Source organism: the organism of the source record quoted next, unplaced genomic scaffold (genome assembly GCF_019419815.1).
Source record: "Pyrus x bretschneideri cultivar Hongxiangsu unplaced genomic scaffold, Pyrus_bretschneideri_v1 Contig17, whole genome shotgun sequence".
NCBI classification, from domain to species: domain Eukaryota; kingdom Viridiplantae; phylum Streptophyta; class Magnoliopsida; order Rosales; family Rosaceae; genus Pyrus; species Pyrus x bretschneideri.
Window position 1 is genome coordinate 6199289 of NW_025999468.1, and position 22774 is coordinate 6222062.

Sequence of the window (22774 nt, forward strand, 5' to 3'; positions counted from 1 at the left end):
CTAACCCAACCGAGTTTCAAATCCTTTCTACGTTTCCGAAAAGAGAGTAATTGGAGTCGTGAGAACTAGCTAGCTAGCGCTGAGGAAGCATAACATCCAGTAACCACAGTTATTTCCACGTTTCCAGTGTCAGACCACCTGTAGTGTTTTTTGAGAAAAAGGTGGAAGAGCGTCAATCGGTGCGTCTTTCACTTCCAAAGCCTTCGTCGTTGCCCATTCTGCACTTCTCTTCTGCATATTCATTGAAGTAATAGGAAAAAGTACAATACTTTGTCCTCAATAAAAACCATGCAAAGTGAATTCCTTTTTAAAGATTGCGCATGTATATTGAGGATAGGGTACAATATTAAGTGTCGTACCACTTGTACTGTTGAAAGAACCATGCAAAGTGAATTCTTCTTAAGATTGTGCGTGTATACTGACAGTCACAGTTATTTCTACGTCGTGTAACAACTTTTTAGTTTTTCGTAGTATCATATTAAAGTTTCATAGATTACGGGAAGGTTTCATAGATTTTTGTGATGGATGAATTGTCAAATCGTCCATTTTCCAATCTTAATGTTTGAACTAGTGAACTATAATAATTTGAAGGGTAAATTGTAGCAATGGTCCCTCAACTAAAAATTTATTACCATTAATCCCTCAACTTATCAAAACGTGCAGTTATGATCATTTTCATCAACTCCATATAAGAACTTCCGTCAAAATGAGTCACGTGCCATGCACGTGAGGCTAAATTAAAGGGCAAATATGAAAAATCAAATAAGAAAAATTGTATCAATGGTCCCTTAACTTTAATTCAATTAGAGAAATGGTCCCTCAATTTTAAGCCAATTGGAGTAATGGTGCCTCAACTTTAACCTAATTGTAGCAATGGTCCTTCCAACGATTCATTTGGACAGAATTTTGACGAAGTTGACTAAAAGTATCATAGCTACACGTTTTGATGAGATGAGGGATCAATGGTAATGAATTTTTAGTTGAGGGACCGTTACCCCAATCTGATTAAAGTTGAGAAACTATTGCTATAGTTTACTCTAATTTAATTGGGGTTTTCTTTCTTTTTCACTTTGTCTCTGATGCCCATATAAAGATAGCATTTGGGGTTTAATTTGGGAGACCTGCATAATCAGATATATTGCGTATATATCCTCCTCAATGTGTTATGATAGTAATTCAGATAAATGTATAATGTGACCACTGCCGAAGAGAGAGATAGGTGGCCATTAAGCTAGGTGGAAAGCTGGTATCTATAGTTTGAGGGCATGTTTACCTAATTACTTGGTAAAAGATGAGAGAATGATGAGGAGATACACGCATTTTGCTTATTCTCTTACCAGCTGCTTGAGTTTTAGGTTGTTACTAATTTGACCATCGAAGAGCTTTTGATCGTACTCTAATGGTGTCAATTGGGTTGTTTACTATTTTACAGGTAATCAAGTTTGCACACCTCCACTACACATGGTAATGTGCGAATTTGATTTCAACAAAACCTGATGTTAATGTTTACAAGATGAAAAAAAAAAAAAAAAGTTAAGCTAGGTAGACTAAATTTGTAAACTAAATGATGTGTCACCAATAGAAATAAGCACGTTAATCAATACTTAAATAATAATCTAATTATCAACTTTCATGTTATTTAGTGTACAAGATTTTATCCATAAGCATTACCCAAAAAAAGATATGAACCACCTTCCCTCATCGACATCTAAGTTAAAGTATTTCTTTATGATTATAAATGAGACAAAATCAAAGTAAAAGTGTTAAAATGCATGATGAATAGTTTTGAAGCGTAGGTATGTGGAAGCCAAAATATTATTACTTGGTATAAAACCAACGAAAAAAAATGAGAGAGTTTTCATGAAAAGAGCAATTAAGTTTATTTTAACAAAATACTATGGTGTAAATTTATTTAATGAAAATAACTTAAACTTTAATAAAAATGACTTAAATATTAATGAAAATGACAAAAGTTTAATATAATTAAAAATAAAATAGAAAAAAGTAAAAAAAAACTTGATGCGTAGGACCCCGCGCGTTTATCACACATACAATTTCTGAAACTAAATTGTACTACATTATTTTTGAACTAAACGATACTATACTATTTCTAAAACTGAACGGTACTACATTATTTTTGAAACTAAACACTATTTCTCAAAATTGAACACTAATTATTTATGAAACGTACTACACTGATTCTAAAACTAAACACGAGTAGATTAAGGAATTGTTATTAGCACTCCAAAAATCACATTCTACACTTCAAACTTTCTATATTAGGAAATAAAAATACACTTATAAAGAATGTAGAATGAGATTTTTTAAGTGCCAATAATACTTCTCCGTAGATTAAGATCATAATTAACCTCTCCTCTCCAAGTTTCTTTGATTAAACTAACTAACTAATTCTTTCAATAAAGAAAAAGTAACTAACCAACCTAACATAATTAAGGCCAGCCCCAAAAAGTTTAGGCCAAATCTAATGAAAGGTCCAGCCAGAGCGGGCCCCCATCTTCACCTACTACTGAGATGGACACACATGCGACTTTCTCTAGTCGCCATTTTTAGAGAGAGAAAGCTTTAAAGAGAGGAAAAAAAAAGGACAAAGATTGTCTGGCCTCCTACTTCCGATGTTCTTCTGTGTCCTTCTATTTTGTGTGGTCATGGTTAACGTGGCTTAACCATGACCATACAAACAGGAGGGCACTGAAAATGGGAGGGCAGACAATCCTTGTCTGAAAAAAAAATTGGGCTGTGGGAATTTCTTCTTCACCGTACTCATGACCTTCCACATCAGTACAAAATCATCATCTCAGCCATTTCACCACTCCAGCAAGACCTTCCCGGTCCGTCGAGATCATCATCGTGGAGAGAAATTTTTAGTTGTGAAGGGAACACGGATGGTACATCACGTGTTTTTATGCAAGTGGTGAAAATTTTTAATTTTTAAGTTATTAACCTTTTAATACACATAACCCACCATTTATATAGGAACACGTGGTGTATCACCTCGTGTGATGGTCACACTGAAAAATCTCTCTATCGTCAATTGTTGTGGACCCCATCATCCAAATGCCAATGCACAGATCGAGAGGCAAATCAGGGAGCTCAAAGCGATTGTCCCACACCACGGTGACAGCCTCCGACTCCGTCTGCAACACATGGCAGTGCATGATCATGTACTAATGGAGAGATTTTTCAGTCTGACCGTCACACGATGTGGTACACCATGTGTCCCTATATAAATAGTGGGATATGTGTGATAAAAGGTTAATAACTTAAAAGTTAAAATTTTCCACCACTTATATAAAAACACGTGGTGTACCATCCGTATTTCTGTCACTACTAAAAATTTCTCATACTAATGGTTCAAGAAGTTTCAGAACGAACCCGGTTCGAAGATGTCCTTCATCTCCCTTACCTTCCCAGCCAAGACAAGAACTGGGCTGAATATGACCGGCAGGGGCATGCTATTATTGCACACGCTTTCATTCTCTTGTTTTTATTATTAAATAAAGTTATAAGATGATTTTTTTTTTTTTAACTCAAAATTTTGAAGTCATTTTCATTGATTTTCCTTAATAATAATGCTTGTGTCCTTTCATGGGAGGGCTTACTTGTTCCCCACTTATAATTAACGAACATTTATCATTCGAACATCATAATTAGAACTACTTATTCTTTTTATCATCATCTAAATATCATATCTAAAAATAATCATTCAATTGGAAGACCGTTTAGCTATTCATATGATTAAAACCAATGGATAGTGCATCATAAGGATGTTACTTGTTACCAAAATTGTTAATTGATTTAACACGTATAAATGACTAAACAATTTTTAAATTGAATGATTTTTTGCAAATATGATTTTTAAATCATGATAAAAAGAAGAACGGTTCCAATTATGATGTTCAAACGGTAAAAATTGATTAATAATAAGTGGGAGACAAGTAAATATCTCATGAAAAAAAAAACCTATACACGACCATTGTGATCATCCACCACTTGCTCTTTTTCAATAGAATGTATTTTGTATTATTTTATTGGTGTGTCATTATTTAGATTCCATAATTCAAGAAAATTGTGGTTGCCTACCATTTTATTCATGTCAAACGGTAGGTGGTCGTTTAATTATTTATGTTGAACTTTTTTCATCCATTGTTGAATTAAGATCGACTAAAGTTGCCTATAATTTGCTTGTATCATAGAGTCTAAGAGAACGAGATTTTATTTTATTGACAAAATATTTAATAAAAAATCTTGCAGGGCTCATTTACCCAATGGGGCCAGGATGTTAACTGATTTCCTGCATTAGTACTTTTGCTTCATTGGATGTTGGAAGTAGGGGTGAACATTGGGTGGGTTGGAAGTAAGGATGTGCATTGGGTGGGTTGGTCGGATTAGACCTTAATCTGTTGGCCAACCCTAAGCTCGGTTTGGAGTTGTTCAAACCCATTGTTACCCAGGAACATTGGCAACCCAACTCACTCAAATCATTCTTAGGCAGGTTAGGTTGGGCCAGTTTTATAAATTGGGCTTAATTGATGTTATTCTTATTCCTAATGTAAGTATGAGAGACAAATAATCAATCCTTATGTCAAATTAGACCCAAATCATATGAATCACCACATGTTGCTATTAGAGCAAGCCCAGCGTTGTTGGTTGCTCGGGGGACGGGGGAGAGAAAAGGGGCCCGAGGCCTTGTGGATCGGCTCTAGCGTTGGAGAGCCCGAGTGGAGGTGGAGGCCTGAGCTCCAAGCCCGTGGAGAATTGCCAGCCCAAGAGCCTGAGGCCCTGTGACGCCAGCGCTGACATCAGCCTGGCGTCAGGCCTTTTTTAATTTTTTTTCTGTCAAGCGCGTGCACTCCACTCGCGCGTGGGGGCGCGTCGCCAACACAAAATCAGAAGAAAAAAAAACTGCTTTTTCAGTTACCGTTGGGAAGCCACGTGACTTCCCACGGTCCGTTCGATCTCAACGAATCTTTAATTTGGACCGTTCGATCTCAACAGTAAAAAAAAAAAAATCTTATTTAATATTCACTGTTCGATCTGAGATCAACGGTGGATATTAATATGCTTTATAAATAAATAAATAAAAAAAGAAAAAATAGTTTTAAAATTAAGAAAAGTTAATGTTGTGACACGTGGCACAATCTGGAGTGTTGGAATTCAAATTTTTTTATATCTAACGGCAAAGATTAATTAGTTGAATAAAAAATTTTAAAAAAAATGTAAAAAATTGTAAAAAATTCAAAAAAAAATCTGAAATTTTTTTTTAAAAAAATTGTTTTTACTTTTCTATAAATACCTTCTCATTATCATCTACCTTACACAACAATTTCATATTTTCTCAACTATTCCTTTCTTTGTCTCAAAGTTTCAATCCATTTTTTTTCAACAAAATGACCACTGGTGCAGGTACGAATTGATCGCTTCTTGAAGATGTTGCGTTGTGTACTAGCTGGGCTGAAGTTACTTATAGTTCGCTTACAGTTAATGAGATGCAGTTGCGAGAAATGTGGAGTCTTATTCATACCAATTGTCTTGAGAAAATTGATGGGAAAAGAACCAAAGAATCGATGTCTAGTCGTTGGAAATTACTTAGCCAATCGTTTAGTACGTGGAGAGACGCCTTGGCACAAGCTAGTAGTAATATTCGAAGTGGGGAAAATTACTCGGATCAGGTAACAATATATTATTTATTTGATACCCAAATTTACATTATAATTATTTGTTTGTATTATTTATTTGTTACGTACTTACATTATAATTATTTGTTTGTATTATTTATTTGTTACGTACTTACGTTATAATTATTTGTTTGTATTATTTATTTGTTACCTACATAATTTATTATTTATTGTTTATATTATTTATTTGTTACCTACTTACATTATAATTATGTTGCTTGTATTATTTATTTGTTACTTATTTTCATTATAATTATTTCTTCTCCTGCATTGTGTAGGAACTTCAAGCACAAGTTTGGTTAATAATCTTATTAGAAATCCATCACCAATAATTGTATTTTCGGATAATGACACGTGACATAACGAATACGATTAAAAAATTTATGGGAAATCCATCCCAATAATTATCTTTTCGGATTTTATGACAAGTGGTGACACACCCCGTCCCGAAGGAGGGCATGCTGGCCGTCACGTGAGAGTGACGTAACCATTTACACAGTACGGAAGCTTTAAAGATACAATTTCTAAGATGAAACACCCAAAAGTGAGTCCTAATTTTTGTCCATTCTGTCAGAACACCGTTGGATTCCTCGTAACCACCAAGCTCTGATATCTTAAACCTGGAGGGGCGCAAAACAAAGTTGAGTGGGTCAGTAAAACAAACTTATTCAAAACCTTCTTTTCTCTTTGAATATACTAACCCCTCGCCGTAAAACAAGTATACTTCCCAGAAAATAAACATATATACGTATGTATAGATATGCCAAACATGCTCAAGGGTATATCATTCATGCTCAAGAATATGCCATGTCGGAAACTCATAATGAAATGTAAGTGCTCAAGCATAACTCATATCAATAACATATAATCTGGCAGCCGGGAGTCACCTAACGTGACCTGTACGGCTGCATATAGAGCTCCAATCTCAACTCAATAACTGAATCTGCACACGAGTCGGAACCACCTAACGTGGTCTGTACGACAGGCTTGGTGTAAAATATATATACGCTCTAGTGCTACGATCACGTGAAGCTATGCGATAAATCGCAGGTCACCTACGAGTCGGAACCACCTAATGTGGTCTGTACGACAGGCTGTGCACCTAACTTGGATCCAAGCTGAGCGTGTGGTGCGGGAGGTGAACATCACGTGAAGGCTATGCCCTGGCCACGGGCGGGAGCACTAACATCGGGGTGCAGATTATGAGCTCTCTAAGCATCTCAAGCTACTACTGAATACAAACATGAATACCACTTACCTGGCACTTACCTGTGCGTCCACATCACCCAATACGCATATATATATGTATGCCACTACTAATACATGTGATGATGCATAAACGACAAACATATGGTGCATGGCATGAAACAAATAACATTTTCTAACCAATTTCTGGAAATATAAACGTATATAGGTATATATGTATTTCCATCGTAATTCAATCGTATTCCAAATGTATTTCATACGTATATCAGATGTATACCAAATGTAGCTTACCTGGGCCTCCTCAGCACCATGCAACAGTATGCATAATTATGGTAATGCACATATTAAAACATGATGCATATATGACAGGATATTTAATTCGTATTTCTTTTAAAATACGTTTTCTGGTAAATACGTCAAGCATACGTATATATATATATATATATATATATATATATATATATATATACTGAAAAATAACTGCCCACTCACTGATCACATCGACGTCTCGTGGGTCCCTGAGCCTCCCCTAGGTTGGTTACATTCTTCTTCTGTATAATTTTCACCTATACAAAAAGTAACCAAATTATCGTTATTTAACGCGCATACACCAAACATTCGTCAATAACTTTCTCATACGTTACTCGATTTGGGTGTGTGAATATACCACAGTGATCTACACGACGTCACGAACACGTGACAATTTTCAGAATTCAATTTGGAGCTCTCACGCGCCCCCACGCGCCCCGTCTATGCGCTGCCCACGCGCGCGTCTTCTTCCTCGCGTCGCCAGACTGGTTTCGCCGGAGTTGGTGTTTTGCCGGAATTTCTGGGTAAATTTCAAAGTGTCATAACTTCTTCATTTCTTAACCATTTTCGACGTTCTTTATATCAAAATGAAGGTATTGACGAGACGAACACATCCATACCTTCCTTGACCCCTAACTCGCCGTGGATTCGCTGGAAAAAGCCTCGAAAGCTCCGGCCAAACTTTGAGCTTGTTGTTCTCCGCGTTCTTACGTCCATTTTTCACGTAATCTATACCAAAATGAAGCCCTAATCATAATCTACCACGTTGGACTAGTTTTAGGGCCTAAAAACAACAGAATCAAACTTTTCCAAAAATATGAAAAATTCGGCCAAACTTACGGTTCGTGATCCCGACGTCCAAATCCTTCAAACGAAGCACTCCGAGCTTCCTTAGGACCTCACCAAGCTTTCTACAAGCTTCAAAATCCCAGAAAACATCAAGTTTTACGGGTGCATGAACAGTGCACACGCACAGTGAAATTGAAATCCATGTTTTCCGAAGTGAAACTCACCTGAAATTGGTACCATCGTGATCGTGTGGTCCTCAGGAGTACGATGGTGGTCTTAGATCCTTCGTTGGTATAGTTTTAGGGTGGTTTTGAGGGTGGTCTGCGTGAGTTCGAAGGAGAGAGAGAGAACTGAGAGAAAGAGAGATTTGTGAGGGAGGAGAGAGAGAGACAAGTTACAGAAATGGGGGAGGGATTTGAGGGATGTGGGATCCTACCCAATCCCCAAATCATCAAGTTACAACATATTTTACGCCCCTTAGTCCCGTTTAAGGGCATTTTCATAACTTCACGTCCTCGGAATTAAAATTCCGGGACGGGTTGTGACAAGTGGCGCAACGACAACGATTAAAAATCTTATCCGAAATTACAAATAAAATTATTTTGTATTTTTTAATAATAATTTGGATAATGGCACGTGGCGCAACGAGAACGATTAAAAATCTTATCCGATATTATAATTAAAATTAGTTTGTATTATTTTATAAATAAAAAAAATACTAATATTTTATTGCCTATTGCCAGGGCTATTGAAGTGTAACGGTGGAGATGTAAATGCTATTGCCAGGGCTATTACTGTTCATTACGGGCAATTACTATTCATAAGGTGGATTGAATAGTGCATAGCTTGGGGGGAGGGCTCCAACGATGGAGTTACTCTTACATAAATTTCACTATTCAGATCACGAATTGGTATATAAATGTATGTAAAAGTTACTAAATTTTATGTATAGATGTACATAATATACATTACATTTTAAAGAATTATTGTCCTTCAGTGAGTTAATTTTGGTTGAAATAATAATACTTCAAGTCAACATAACCCACTTATTAAACGGACAGTTAAATTTTGCTAAAAAGTCAAAATGATCTATAAGATTAGTATAATTCTTCATTTTGATCATGAGATTTGAAATTGATAGAAGTGGTCATTGAGTTTGTCTACCATCAATCATTTTGGTTATTTCGTGAAAATTTTCCATTAAATAAAGATAAAATGACAAAAATACCCATAATTTTTGTCAAATCATTTTGACCTTTTTTTTAAAAGGAAAACTAATGAAAAAAGTTTGAAAACTTTGAGTTTTAACGATAATAATAAAATAAAAGGTAAAATGAATAGTACCAGGTTTGACTTTTTAGTGTAAAAATATGGTTTTTCGTAAAAGTGAACAGTACCACATGCTTTTCGTTAAAACTCCTTTTTTTTTATAATCAAATTGAGGTTATTTTGGTCATTTTGATCCTTATTTAATAGATTTTTTTTCACGGAATGATTATAATAATTGATGGTAAATAAACTCAAGGATTACTTTATCGATTTCAAATCTTAAATATCAAAATGAAGAACTATGCCAATTCAAGTTTTAAAAAAATTTTGCCAAAAAATAAAATTTTTAATGTGTAAAATCCAACCAATATGGTAGACCCACTAAAACCTAGTTGGAGAGAAACCTGCGAAGTAGCCACCTAAGCTTAAAGTATCAGCTGCTCTCTCTCTCTCTGTGGAAAAAGGAAAACAAGCCCAACCCATCATATCTGATCACTGGATTGTTTGTGTTGTGAATCAGCATGGCAAGCAGCAACAATGGAAGCGGAGGAGAAGAAGGTCAGCCGCTGGAGAAATTGGCGGAGCTTAGCAAAACCCTAAAAGAAGGGGAGAGGCTTCTGGCGCCAACCCGACGACCCGACGGTACGCTCCGTAAACCCATCCGCATTCGGGCTGGATATGTTCCCCAAGAGGAAGTCGCCATTTACCAATCCAAAGGTGCTTTGGTATGATATCATTCTCCCTCTTTAAACCCTTATTCCTTTTGCCCACAAAACTCTAAGTTGCAATGTTTGGCTGCTTAGTAGAAATCATAGACAAGGTGAGAAGTTTGAATCTTTTGATAAACCAGCGTTTTATTTCGTTTCGGTTTGATTATTTGTGGAAGTTGGGAATGTTACAAGTTAGTTGTTTGAATTTAGTGAAGTTGGGTTTTGAATGGAAGCTCAGGGTGGGGTTTTCATTTTTGTAATGCAGTGGAAAAAGGAGATGGCCTCAGCGGCTGGACCTCCGGGTTATGATGTTGCTTCCGTTGATACAGCGAAACCCAAGACTAAGTCTGTAAAGAGGAACGAAAGAAAAAAGGAGAAGCGGATACAGGTATGTCTTTTATTGAGCTGCCATTGCATAAAACTTATTTACTGCTCTTCGGTTTGTTTTGTTTGTTGATCATTGTACTTTGTTGCTAAATCGATTTTGTAGAGTAGGTTTTAGCGAATTTCCTTTGTTCGATTTTCTGGTGCAAAGTTCGAAAATCTACTCATTAGGAGGGGTTTGATATCATAGTTTTGCTGTCAAGCTTTGCCCAAAAGCCTGAACTTTTTTTGTAACTTGGGAGCTATTTTGAATTACAAACAAAAGCAAAGACAACATTTTATTCTCTTCACATTTCTTAGCTATCTACCCTTTAATGAGTTTGCCAACATTTGAAGAACTGATACAAGTTTCGCAATGACAAAAACCAAGGCTAAGCATCTGAAGTGTAATGCCTTATGGATGAACGGATGCTCTCTTAGACTAGTCTTACAAGTAGCATGTCATTGGAAACGAAACACTTCCTAAGAGGACATTGTCCACTGTTCGAACACGATTAAAGGATAATTGATTTAGAGGGTTGAATTCTTTTATACGGCTTTGTCAAGGTGTCTGTGCTCTTCTCCTGGGAATGCAATTTGGTGCACCTACGTACCTCCCCCGTGTGCCATTTTCTGTCATTTGAGAAAGATCTTAAAGTTGGATCTGGTTCTTGATTGGTGTTTGTATAAATGTGCAAAGGAGATTCACCGGCTCTGCAATTTCTTTTCATTTGGTGCTTGTGGGGCTAAACTTTGTTCCTTCTCTCTTGTGAAACCAACGTGAATAGGTAAACAATTATGAATTGCGTTCTTCTGCCAAGCTATTCTTAATAGCTCTGCGAAGGATGCACAAGGAAGGCCATGCATGTTAACATCCTATATAGAAGTTTTGAAATGATGGAGTTTTTTCTATTTCTTCAATTGGACAGCTTGGGGGACTTTCTGGTACTTTTACTCCAACAATTAGGAAAGTCTTTTACTTATATTTTCAATAGATTTTTCCCACTACGTATTTTTCTTCCTTTTATTTTGTTTCTGTTTTTATTTTGTTCAAAAGATTTATGGTTGAAGGTTATGCTTCTTCCTTTTAAATGCAATCGATGTGATTTTTTGAGGAGTGCTTCTATTTGTATTACTAATGATTTTTAACGAGGGTTTCATTGCATCAGTATATGAACATTAACTACCTAGGTTATTGATGCAAGCTTTAGGAAAGTAAGGGTTACAGTGGTGCTGGCCACGAGAGAGAGGAGTTTAGAATTTGTAGCATATGTGGGGTGTGAATAAAACAGGATTAGAGGCAAAGAGGGTGCTGATATTGTTTAAACTGGTTGTAGGATTTATTAAGTGGCAGTGAAGTCAGCTTTTTAGGGGTTTTAGAGCTAACGATGAGAGCGAGAGATCCCCTTGGTTTGTTCTTGTGTATCATAATGGATTTGACTGCTAGGATTCTCTCCCACTTTTACTACTGGACCTGGATTTTCATGCCTTCAGGCTTAACTGCTCAGCACAAAGAGGCCCAGAACAGACAAGATTGTGACAGAATATACAAAGCAGTGTTCTAATAAATAGTTATAAATGGATTCAGTTCCTCATGAGGACATCTAGGTTGAGATGACAACAGCAGTCCACCGTAAACCATGTTTTGATCTATAAACCTTCCCAAGCTTTCAAGACCAGCTTTGCCATCACCATATTCAATCTATGTCCATAGGAGCTGTTTCGGTGCTTACATCAGTGTTTAATTGAATGCTAAAAGTGAATTCACGCAGTTGTTTTCCAAATGCTAAATTAAATAGCTACAAGCATAAAACTATAGCTGCCACCATTGTGGAAGTATATGGTAACAACCAAGGTGCCAACGTCTCTAGGAACAACCCCACGGCACATGGTAAACACATTAGGGACAGAGACTGAGATCTACACATCCCATGTCACTGTATTTCCTTTGATCGACTCTTTATGAATAATGTTCCTAAAAACATAATTGGCATCCTGTAAAATTCTACATTTCATGTAGGTATCTATTAATCCACTAACCAAGAACTCATTAGTATCTAGCCCACAACCCAAACATTTGTCTTCCATTAACTAGAGACTGAAATGGATAGCATGAGCTGAAAGGAAAGTCACTTGATCCTGTAATACTGAGTGACCCAGTGATCGTGAAACAAATTGAATTGAAATAATTTTCATAAACTTGAAATGTTGAGGCGTAAAAGTTTTGAAAGTTTGATCAGGTGACTGCGTGATTGATTGCTCCCATTCTAGATCCACTTGTGCTGCTCAAAGTTAAATGTTATACATTGCCATCTCACATTCTCAACTTATTGACATTACGATATCGCCTTCCAAGGCAGAAATTATGATGTAACGATGTTGTAAAGGAGCAAAAATAATAGGTATTAATCCCTTTTTCATCATTGTGTTGATGTTGAGGTTTATCCATGTGTTGGAATAGCTTATTTATGAAGTAATAGATGTGTTTATTCTTGTTTGCTAACAAGGCAGAAGATATACAAAGCACAAATATGGGGATTCTTGATTTTAGACATAGCTTTGCTTTTAAGTTGAGCAAGAGATTTTCAATATAGCAATGGTTTTAATTTTCTGAACTCAGGCATTGCTGTCATTACTGTTATGTGAAATTACAATTTTTTGGAACCGATGTTTATCTGTAATTTGAAATTCCAGTTTATTTTTGCAAAGTTACTAGTTTCATTCAAGCTGCTTGACTCCCTTCCTTTATCTGTGTTCTGCAGGCTGCTCTTGAAAAGGAGAAAACCTCGGAAAGTGGGGAAACTAAGGAAGAAGTTGAAAATTTAGGTCATGTATCAGAATATGTCGAGTCATTGGCAACACAGATGAACGAGCTAGGTGTTTCTTCTAGTCCTTTAGTTACCCCTCCCTCTGATTCAACAGAGGATTCGAATCCAGCGGGTCCAGCTCAAGACATAGATAAAAGAATTCGAGCTCTTAAAAAGAAGGTATAGTTTATTAACTCATCGGCCTTGCCTTTAAATGATATAGACCATGATTTGAAAACATATGCAGTACGTTTTCTCTTACCGTATGGTTCACCGTTGCAGATTCGACTTGCAGAAGCTCAACAGCAGAAAACTAATCAGCAAGATATCAAGTCAGAACAGTTGGAGAAGTTGACGAAACTGGAAGGTTGGCGTAAGGAGCTAAAGCTTTTGGAGGATAAAAAGAACGCTGAGGCGGCCGCACTGTGAACAAGGGTTTGTGTTAGAACCAATAGACCACGTTTCGTTTTCAGTTTATGTTTTTCACTCATGAAGACATGAATGCTGATTTTAGAAAGAGGTTCATCTCTTCATACACATTATTTGGAATGAACCTACTGGTCCAAATCGAAGCCCTGCACGTGTACAATGTGTGTTCGCTCCCTTGCATCGATCAACCTCTAGGCAATAGTCATTACCCTTATTTAGTAAAAACACTAGAAATTTATGCTTGCTCGTTGTTGCGGGATTGAAAATTATATGAAAGATTATGCAACTTCATTCTCTTCATAAGCAATGTTTGAGTCAAGAACTAAGGTTTACAAATGCTAAAGCAAGCAGCAGGCCTTGGCAAGTGATGCTCAACATGCCTTGGCAGGTAATGCTTGACATTAGGCTTTCGAAGCTGTTGATAAAACTAGGAACATAACGACATTTTCACCACGTGTTCGACTAAATGCTTTAATGAAAAAATTGAAAAATTCCCCTCAAGGGTAAATCTCTGGATTTGCCATTGTATAAAACCATCAAATGAAAATCCTAAGGTCTTCTACAGTGGTTCAAGTGAGTGTGATACTTATATATCTAATCAAGCTACATGAGTTAAAATTACACTAGTGAGTTTAATAAAAGTAGCTGTTGGAAGAAGATGGACCATTGATCTTCAGCAGCTCATAAAATCTAGGTAGTCAATTTAAATTCAAAAAGCGACCCGCTGACTTTTAAAAAAAGTGAGTTGATTATTCATTAGAAATATAACACAAAAATAGCGGTACCGTGCTCATTTATATTATAACTGTCACACTCATGAGTCTAATATTTATATTATAACTGTCATACTCATGAGTCTAATATATTGCTATCACACTTACTATTTCCGAACTAATGTGGAAGGCCTAGAATCACTCCAAGTTACATATTCTCCTCCAAAAACGTAAGCCTAAAAGCAGACGGCTCCACCTTTTGAGGGCCAAGACCTTCAAGGAACATTTTTTTTTAACAAACAATGATATTGACGCTAAGAGGATGTGAGAGTGAGCTAAAGCTCACAATGGGCTAGCAATAATGTGATTCAAATTCACCCTTAACGAGAATCGAACCTAAGACCTTTCATCAGTGAAGAAGAATACTACTAGACCGTAATACTAATTGACAACCTTCAAGGAACATTATTTCGGGAGAAATGCCAAGGAGACTCAAAACTAAGACTATTCATGTACCCTACCATCTCATGTTTTTGACACAATGTCTAAAGCTAGCACAAGAATTAATGTTAAACTATAGCGTGGTAGAGTCGAAGGAGAGTAGTATTCTGAGAGGGCTCTTATTTCTGATCACTTGTAATAACTAGGAAACCGTAATTTGGGATTTTGCAGAAATGGCAATATTTCTTATAAATGCTAAGTGGTCTACTGCAAAACCAGAGCATGCAGCAGCAGGTCAAAACATATGGATTAAAATTTAAAAGTGCATAGGTTACAGACTACGGCCACAAACCAAAACAAACTCAAAAATGGCCCGAGGTTCTACAAGTGCCATTGTATTCCTTAGTAGTACAAACACATAATAATTCCACATAAATCGTCACATTAGTGTTGTATTCAAATGCCTATGGATCTCATATCAGCATTTACGAGGATTCGACACCTGAATCGTCTGGTCCTGGAGCATATTGCTCAAAATCACCGGGGCTCCATCTGCAAATCAAGTGAAGTCGGAAGCTAGCCATCTTGGTTCCCAGCAAACGCTGCATACAAATAGGTACATTAGGTCACACGTATTATTATCATTACTAATTTGCATAAAAACTTGTTGGGACTGGAAAGGGACAAAAAAACAACATTTCATGGACATGAAATACAAACTAAATAAAAATACGAGCATGAAATGAACCAGTATCCTAGCTGACTCAGGTGACAAGGGCTTTCCTTCATCACAGACAAGGAAGTCTGAAACAAGCTCTATGACACCTGCAAGTATGAATAGTAGACTCAAACGGTTTACATTGTCTTCTCTTACATGCACAGAGACTAGCAAAACAAAAAAGAAAATAGATACCTTTGTTTAATCGAACAGGCATCCCTTGTTTTCTAAGGAAGGGCTCCATCTCATGACTGAATTGCTCCAAGGGACCCTCCTTGAGCGCCACCTAATACATTTGAAAGAAAATTCATGAGTTAATGGTAGGATAGTTGAAAGCTAACAACTAAACCCAAAAATATAACCCCCAGAAGATAAGTCTAGTGTTTCAACTAAAACCTCATGATATGCAGATGGCGCTTTACTGCGGTGTCAGAAAGCAATCATGGCTATGCACCCTAGTATGGGTTTGATCCCCACCAAACCCCCTCCCCCCTAACAACTAACAATTTAACCCACTACCAGTATTGTTTGTCCAAAAAAAAAAAAAGAAAGAACAACTATTAACCTCACTAACAACACATAAAAAAAAATCTCAAGAACCTTTTCTGTCGAAATGCTTCCTGTCCTTGCAAAGTCATATTCCTCATATTCATTGAATAACCTGGAAAAAGAATGAGGATTTTGAAAACGTAAAAAATAAAACAAGTATAATGTACTTGGAAGAAAGGATATTTTCAAACTTTGAAACTTAAAAAGGAAATGAGCACAATTTTCGATACAATTCTCAAGGTACCCTACAAGATTAGAACAATTAATTATATGTGGCAAAATAATGTAAGCATCAAAGCTCTGCACCAGAAAGATTCAATTAACCATTCTTCTGGGTGGCCTTGGTTTTATACACTTGAATATATTAACTACCAACAAACTTATGTTTCTTCCTTCAAACTGTGTTATATTCTTTTTATTTCAACTATTTTTCCAGGGGTCCGGTGCATTAATAGAGTATTTGTAATGTCGATAAAGATGGATGTGTTTTGTAATCCGTAAAATCACAGCAGGCATCAATCTCACAGAATTGACCATCATAGACTCACATATTTTGAAGTTCTATGAACTGAGTTATAAAGCTTCATATCAGCCATCTTCTATACAAGTAGATAATCCAAAATTCCACACATTTCCCGAGCTTGTAAACATGAGAAAATGTGAACTTTTACCTTTCAACCTCTTCCTTGGGCAAATTGGTAAAACATAGACCAGCATCTCCATGTAGAACCTAATAAAAATAAACAAAAGGTGTAAGACAGTTTCAACTAAAAAAAGACAGTAGAAATCTTGGGTGCATAAAAGGAGTACCTTAGAGATTTTGTGGAGGCCCATTCTAATCTCATCGGATTCAGACCGACCTAAGGCAATTTGCATGACTTTGTTTGAGCCAAGGAAAAACCTAAAAACAACAATGAAATCCCTTATGATACACATGCTCAAATTGTAGAATCCATGACTAAGAAACTTATCTTTCCACAAAATAATTACATATTTACATGTACAAATTGAAATTACCATATTTGGGGCACAGTTAGTTTACTCCAATACAGGATTTACCTCTCAAAGCTCATCTTTTATAGGTTAAGATCAATTCCTGGGCAACAACTCGCTTTTAATTGTGATTAGTTGTCCACAGGAAAGTGATCTTAAATCGTTTCAAGGCTTTAAATTTTGATTTTGAAAAGGCAGGCAGGGTTTTGTAAAAGATGCTTTCTCATGCCTTTAAAAAGTTTCCATCCCCAAAGCCACAAGAAGCATCAAATTTTTTTGGCCCACATTTTAATTTTCTTTGAAAGTTGAGAGACGAGAAAAAGATTTTGAAAGTCTTGCATCGTTCAAGATTACGGAATACCCCACACATGGAAAAAATACAACTAATTTCTTCCTAGGCCAACCAATCAAAACACAATAAAAAGTTGCATTTCTCTTCTCAATTTTTATCTGTAAAGTCTCTCCTCTCTTATAGCTTAAATTGCAAAACAAACTATAGATACCGATGCTTTTCTCTAACTTTCACAGCATACATACTGAGTTACCAGTTACCACTAACACAAATGGAGCACCTTGAAAATGAACTTGCCTGCTGTTTGATTTAAGCTGCTCTCTGAACTCCTTGAATTTATGATTCCGCATATTCTCAAAAGAGAACACATAAGCAGAACTGTAATCTTCCGCAGCCTGCCGAATCGTATTTACTATTGTTTCTTTATGTTCCCTTCCCTTCTTCTTTGTCTTGGATAATGTAACTGCAACCATAAACTCAATAAATCACAAAACGGACCATAACATTATTCATACAATTCTCCAATCCATAAGACCAAGCTCAACGCTTGCGATATGTACAAGAAAAAAAAAAAAAAAAAAAAACTTCCTTCATATGCATCTCATTTCAAAAATATGAACTTCATTTTCTACATATTTAAATTTCTGTTAGCATCTCACAACAAACATTTAACAAAGGAAAATAATATGAAACAAAATTCAAACCATATAATTTTAGTTTCCAATTTGAAACACACAAACATAATATTCAAGAAAATATAAACAAAATTCAACAATTCAAACCCACAATAAATTATACGTATAACAATAGAAAGCAATCTCTTAACTCATGAAAAACAATCTGTTTTACAGAGATTTCACCTGAAAGTTCAGAACATATATATACATATATACATATATATATGTGAAAATTTAAATAAAAAGAATGGAATTTCTTGGTTTTCTGCAAGTTTTCTCGGCAACCAAACAGAAAGGAGAGAGACGGCAGACCTTGTCGATCGCGCTTAGACTTAGGCATGGTGAAGGATAGGAAGCGGGCGGCTTCTGGTTAGCTCTCTGCCCTTTGCTCTCAGCGACAGCAGAAATCCCAACGAGCAGCTAAAGAGGTTCGTCGTTCTTTGTTCTAGGGTTTTAAGTTGCCAGTTGATGGCGGGTCGGTTAGGCCCGGTTTGGATGGGTCAATGGGTCATGTCTATTTTTTTGTGTCCCACGGTTATATTTTTCCAAACTCCAAAACAGCCCATGTTTAGAAAATTAGTAAACTAAAAAAAATTCATTTAGTAGAATAGGTCGGTGGATCGAATTTTATTCCGATACGATCCGAATTTTTTAGGATAAATTACACTTTTATACCTTATGTTTAGGGTATATTTCAATTCCTTACAATATCTTTAAAACATTTCAATTTCATACCTTAAGTACTATTTTATTTAAAAATAATACATCTGTTACATTTTTCATCCATTGATTCGTTAAGTGCTGACGTGGCTGCTAACGTGGCACACCACATGACAAAAATAATAATTTTTTAATTAGAAATTATCTGCTACTAATTCATATGCATCATGAGGAACCATAACCCACTGTTAAGCCGATTCCCGCAGGAGATAAAAAGTTTAATTAGAGCTCTGCGTAGTCCTCAAAATCATTCCCGTGGTACATTATAGAAGAAAATTACTAAAATGAAATCAAAATATAAAATATAGAACTTAAATCCTATGGAAAAGTTCTTCTAGAGCACGTTTACGTAAGGGTAATGGAAATAAAAAAATGGGAATTAAATTCCGATTACAGATTACTCCAGTGTTTACTAGATACTGGGGAATCAATAGTGTATTGGACCCCACCCAAAACAATGAATGCAATTCCTGAAATTGGAGGAGTGGAATTCCCTGTATAGATGAGATATTTGAATTCCAGGAGGGTGAGGGAATTAGGAATGCATTTTTTCTTCCTATTATGTCCTCATTCACATTATACACAATTCCATGCACATGTCGAAGAGAAGAAACTACAATTTGAGTGAGAAAATTTAAATATTAAAGTAAATATTTAAATTTATAAATAAATAAAACGAAAACAAAAGCATTTACGTGTATCTATGAAATAAATAAAAAACAATTTAACTTTTTCTTACTATTATATATTATATCAAATTTTACTATAAAAATATATAAAATATTTGATTTGGGACAAGGGCATTTTAGTAATCATAATTGTTTATATTCCGATTCTGTTGAATTAGTAAATAGTTTCATGGAATTAGTGCCATTTTTATTCCGATTCCAGAACATTTAAGTAAACAACTTCAACAAGAATCTGATTCTAACTTCTTCCCATTCCAACTCATCCTCAATTCAATTCTCCCTCAATTTAATTCCTCCTATTTTCATTATGGTTACATAAATGCACCACTAGTGTTCAGCAAAATGCAGCAAATATGAACGGTTGTGCATGCCTTTCTTTAAACGAATACAAATGTAAACAATAACATTTACAATTCTAGGAACCTTTAATAAGAGGGATCCCCATTTTTCAAAAAAAATAGGGACACCCTCTTGACCGTTAGATTTGGTGTCATATCCTAGTTTCGGCTTCGCCGTAGCACGATATGGTCCGTTTTAGGCTTACATTTCCCTCATAGTTTTGTTTCTGAGAAATCACACGAGAACTTCTTAGTGGATCACCTATCCTATGAGAAATCACACGAGAACTTCTCAGTGGATCACCTATCCTAGGATTGCTCTCGCTCGAATTCGCTTAACTTCAGAGTTCTGATGAAACCCAAAGTCAGTGAGTTCCCAAAAGGTCTTGTGTTATAGGGAGGAGAGCATGTACATATAAGCCACATCACCCACTCTCTGTTGGTCGATGTGGGATCTCATAATCCTTCCCACTTAAGGGGAACCCGGCATCCTCACCGGCACCTTCGTACCAAAAGGCAGAGTGACTCTGATACCATTCTGTCACATCCCAGTCTCGGCTCTGCCGTAGCACGATATTGTCCGTTTTAGGCTTACCATTCCCTCACGGTTTTGTTTCTGAGAACTCACACGAGAACTTTCCAGTAGGTCACCCTCCTAGGATTGCTCTAGCCCGAACTTGCTTAATTTCGGAGTTCCGATGGAACTCGAAACCATTGAGTTCCTAAAATGCCTCGTGCTATAGGGGAACACGTACATATAAGGCACATCATCCCTCTCTCCGTTGGTCAATGTGGGATCTCATATTTGGCTTTAATGAAATTCTGTGGTTGACATTCTGTGGTTTATAATTTAATCTTAACCATATAATTTTATTAAAGTCAAATCTAACAGTAGTGGGTGCTTTTTTTTGAAAAAAAAAATAGCGATCCCTTTTATTAAAGGGCCTATGCAATTCTAATACTTTATCAATAAATATGAATTCCATTCGACTAACAACAAAATTGAATATCACAAAAATATACATTAAATAATCTGTAATTTTTGTTTTGCTTTTTCTTCTTCTACCTTGATGAGCAGTAGAGTAGCCCAGAATTTAGATCATGGGTGAATTTTCTCAATCAAGATTCGATTGAGGATTGAGATGATTTTAACTATGTTTTTGAAATTGGATTTTTTTTTTTTTGTTTTTTTTTGTTTTTTTGTTTTTATTTCATGATAGTTGGAGAAGATTGGCTTTTTCCATATTCTTATGTAGGGGTGGTTCGGTATAGGATACCATACCGAAACTAGTATCCCGAATCCCAAACCGAAATTTTTCGGGGCGGGAATTTGAAGACCAATCCCAAACCAAATTTTCGGGAATCCCAAATTTCGGGAATCGGGAATCCCAAATTGAAATATGAAATTATGAATTGTTTTTCAAATATATAATTCAAGAACACATTTATGAACTAGGAATTTCATTTCATTCACACTACCATTTAATTGAACACTGGCATGCTTGACTCTTTTTATCATAGTCAAAATTCAAATTAATTAAACTCTTTTTGCAATATGTTGAGAGACAAAAGAATCAAGCCTTCTGAAATCATCAGCCATTGCAGCAGCAATAATAAAATCCACATGAATATCAAACAGAACATGAAAAATATGCAAGGTGAAGGGCATTCTAGGTTGCTGAGCATGAATTAGAAACTACTAGCATCAATTATAAAAGAATAATATATATATATATGTATAAATATATATAATAATTAATACTATATATTTTCGGTTTGGTATGGGATTCCCGAAATATCGAGAAGCCAATCCCGAATCCCATACCGAAATTTTGGGATTGGTTCGGGATAGCATCCCGAAAATTTCGGGAATTTCGGTTTGGGAAATTTTTGGTTTGGGATCGGGATTTTTTCGGTTCGGTTTGGGATTTTCGGGAATTTTTTCCACCCCTATTCTTATGAAGAAACGAGAAAAACGTGTGGGGAAGAAGACTGCAACGGCAGGGAGGGAGGGAAAATTAAAAGGAGGGGAGGAAAAAATATGAACTCTTAGATCAATCTTATGGTGTATATTAATTTACAAAAAAGATGATTATGAAAAATTTTAAATAGAAGAATGATAAATATTATATTTAAAACTTACCACATGACGAGTTTTGATTACGTTGTAGCATCACTAAGCAAAATTCAGTGACAAACCAAGCCCTACACAAATTTTCCTCTCAAGGGACACATATTTTTACACTTCTCTATAGTCTTTAAATTTTATAACATCCAACGGTTTTTATATATCAATAAATAACATGGATGCTTATGTGGATTTTAATATTAAAATTGAAAGAGCATAAAATATGGAAAATTAAAAAAAAAAAGATTTTTTTTTTTTAACAAACGATATTATCTTAATTAAGGAGGAGTCAGTGAGCTTAGCCTCACAATGAGCTAGCAATAATGTGATTGAAATTCGCCTTTGGCGAGAATCAGATCTAAAATCTCTTACTTACAAGTGAAGAGGAATACCACTATGCAAATTATTGCTTGCCCATTGTGAGGCTTAGCGTATCCCACTCCCTTTTAGTGTAAATACTATTGTTTGTTCAAGAAGAAAAAGTGTAAGTATGTAAACCTAAAAAGTTAAAAACACATAATATATATATATATATATACTTTTTTTAATTCTACATAATTGCAATAACAAGGAAACATGAGACACTACAAGACCAATAAAGAGGATCCACAAACCTAATTTATTGAGGGAGTTTTAACGAAAAATCCGTGAGTACAATTCACTTTAATGAAAAACCACATTTTTACACTAAAAAGTCAATTCTGGTACTATTCATTTTACCATTGATTTTATCCTTATCGTTAAAACTCAAAGTTTTCAAGCCATTTTCATTAGTTTTCCTATTTATTATAAAAGGCTTAATTACTCAGTTACCTCTTGAAAGTGTTTTTAAATCTCACTTTGCCCTTTGAAAATTGTCCCAATTTGCCCTTCTTGATGGTTGAATGTGACCAAGAGTTGAATCAGTTGTCGATGGTCTAAAGCATGTTTTGTGTCCC

At 35.7% G+C, this 22774-nt stretch overlaps 2 protein-coding genes across 2 annotated transcripts; one reads left to right on the forward strand and one right to left on the reverse strand.

Annotated features, from left to right (window-relative positions):
* The first annotated feature begins 9672 nt into the window (after positions 1 to 9672).
* LOC125476009 (partner of Y14 and mago-like) lies at positions 9673 to 13878 on the forward strand. The gene is made up of 4 exons (XM_048581602.1): positions 9673 to 9994; positions 10245 to 10367; positions 13105 to 13329; positions 13432 to 13878. The coding sequence occupies exons 1-4, from the start codon at positions 9791 to 9793 to the stop codon at positions 13576 to 13578; spliced, it is 699 nt and encodes a 232-aa protein (XP_048437559.1). The 5' UTR covers positions 9673 to 9790; the 3' UTR covers positions 13579 to 13878.
* Positions 13879 to 14997: 1119 nt separating this feature from the next.
* Positions 14998 to 18431, reverse strand: LOC125476010 (mRNA turnover protein 4 homolog). The gene is made up of 8 exons (XM_048581603.1): positions 18274 to 18431; positions 17582 to 17747; positions 16810 to 16900; positions 16671 to 16729; positions 16051 to 16111; positions 15646 to 15736; positions 15481 to 15557; positions 14998 to 15334 (listed from the first exon to the last, which is right to left on the reverse strand). Exons 1-8 carry the CDS (start codon positions 18299 to 18301, stop codon positions 15218 to 15220), a joined length of 690 nt encoding a protein of 229 aa, XP_048437560.1. The 5' UTR covers positions 18302 to 18431; the 3' UTR covers positions 14998 to 15217.
* Between the last annotated feature and the right edge of the window lie 4343 nt (positions 18432 to 22774).

Excerpts from the sequence above, each read along its gene's own strand:
- LOC125476009 (XM_048581602.1), top strand. The coding sequence starts at position 9,791 with ATGGCAAGCAGCAACAATGGAAGCGGAGGAGAAGAAGGTCAGCCGCTG. Across the intron at positions 9,995-10,244 it reads ACCAATCCAAAGGTGCTTTG|TGGAAAAAGGAGATGGCCTC; the intron begins GTATGATATCAT and ends TTTGTAATGCAG. Across the intron at positions 10,368-13,104 it reads AAAAGGAGAAGCGGATACAG|GCTGCTCTTGAAAAGGAGAA; the intron begins GTATGTCTTTTA and ends TGTGTTCTGCAG.
- LOC125476010 (XM_048581603.1), bottom strand. The coding sequence starts at position 18,301 with ATGCCTAAGTCTAAGCGCGATCGACAAG. Across the intron at positions 17,748-18,273 it reads GTCTAAGCGCGATCGACAAG|TTACATTATCCAAGACAAAG; the intron begins GTCTGCCGTCTC and ends TTATGGTTGCAG. Across the intron at positions 15,558-15,645 it reads GCCTGTTCGATTAAACAAAG|GTGTCATAGAGCTTGTTTCA; the intron begins GTATCTATTTTC and ends TCATACTTGCAG.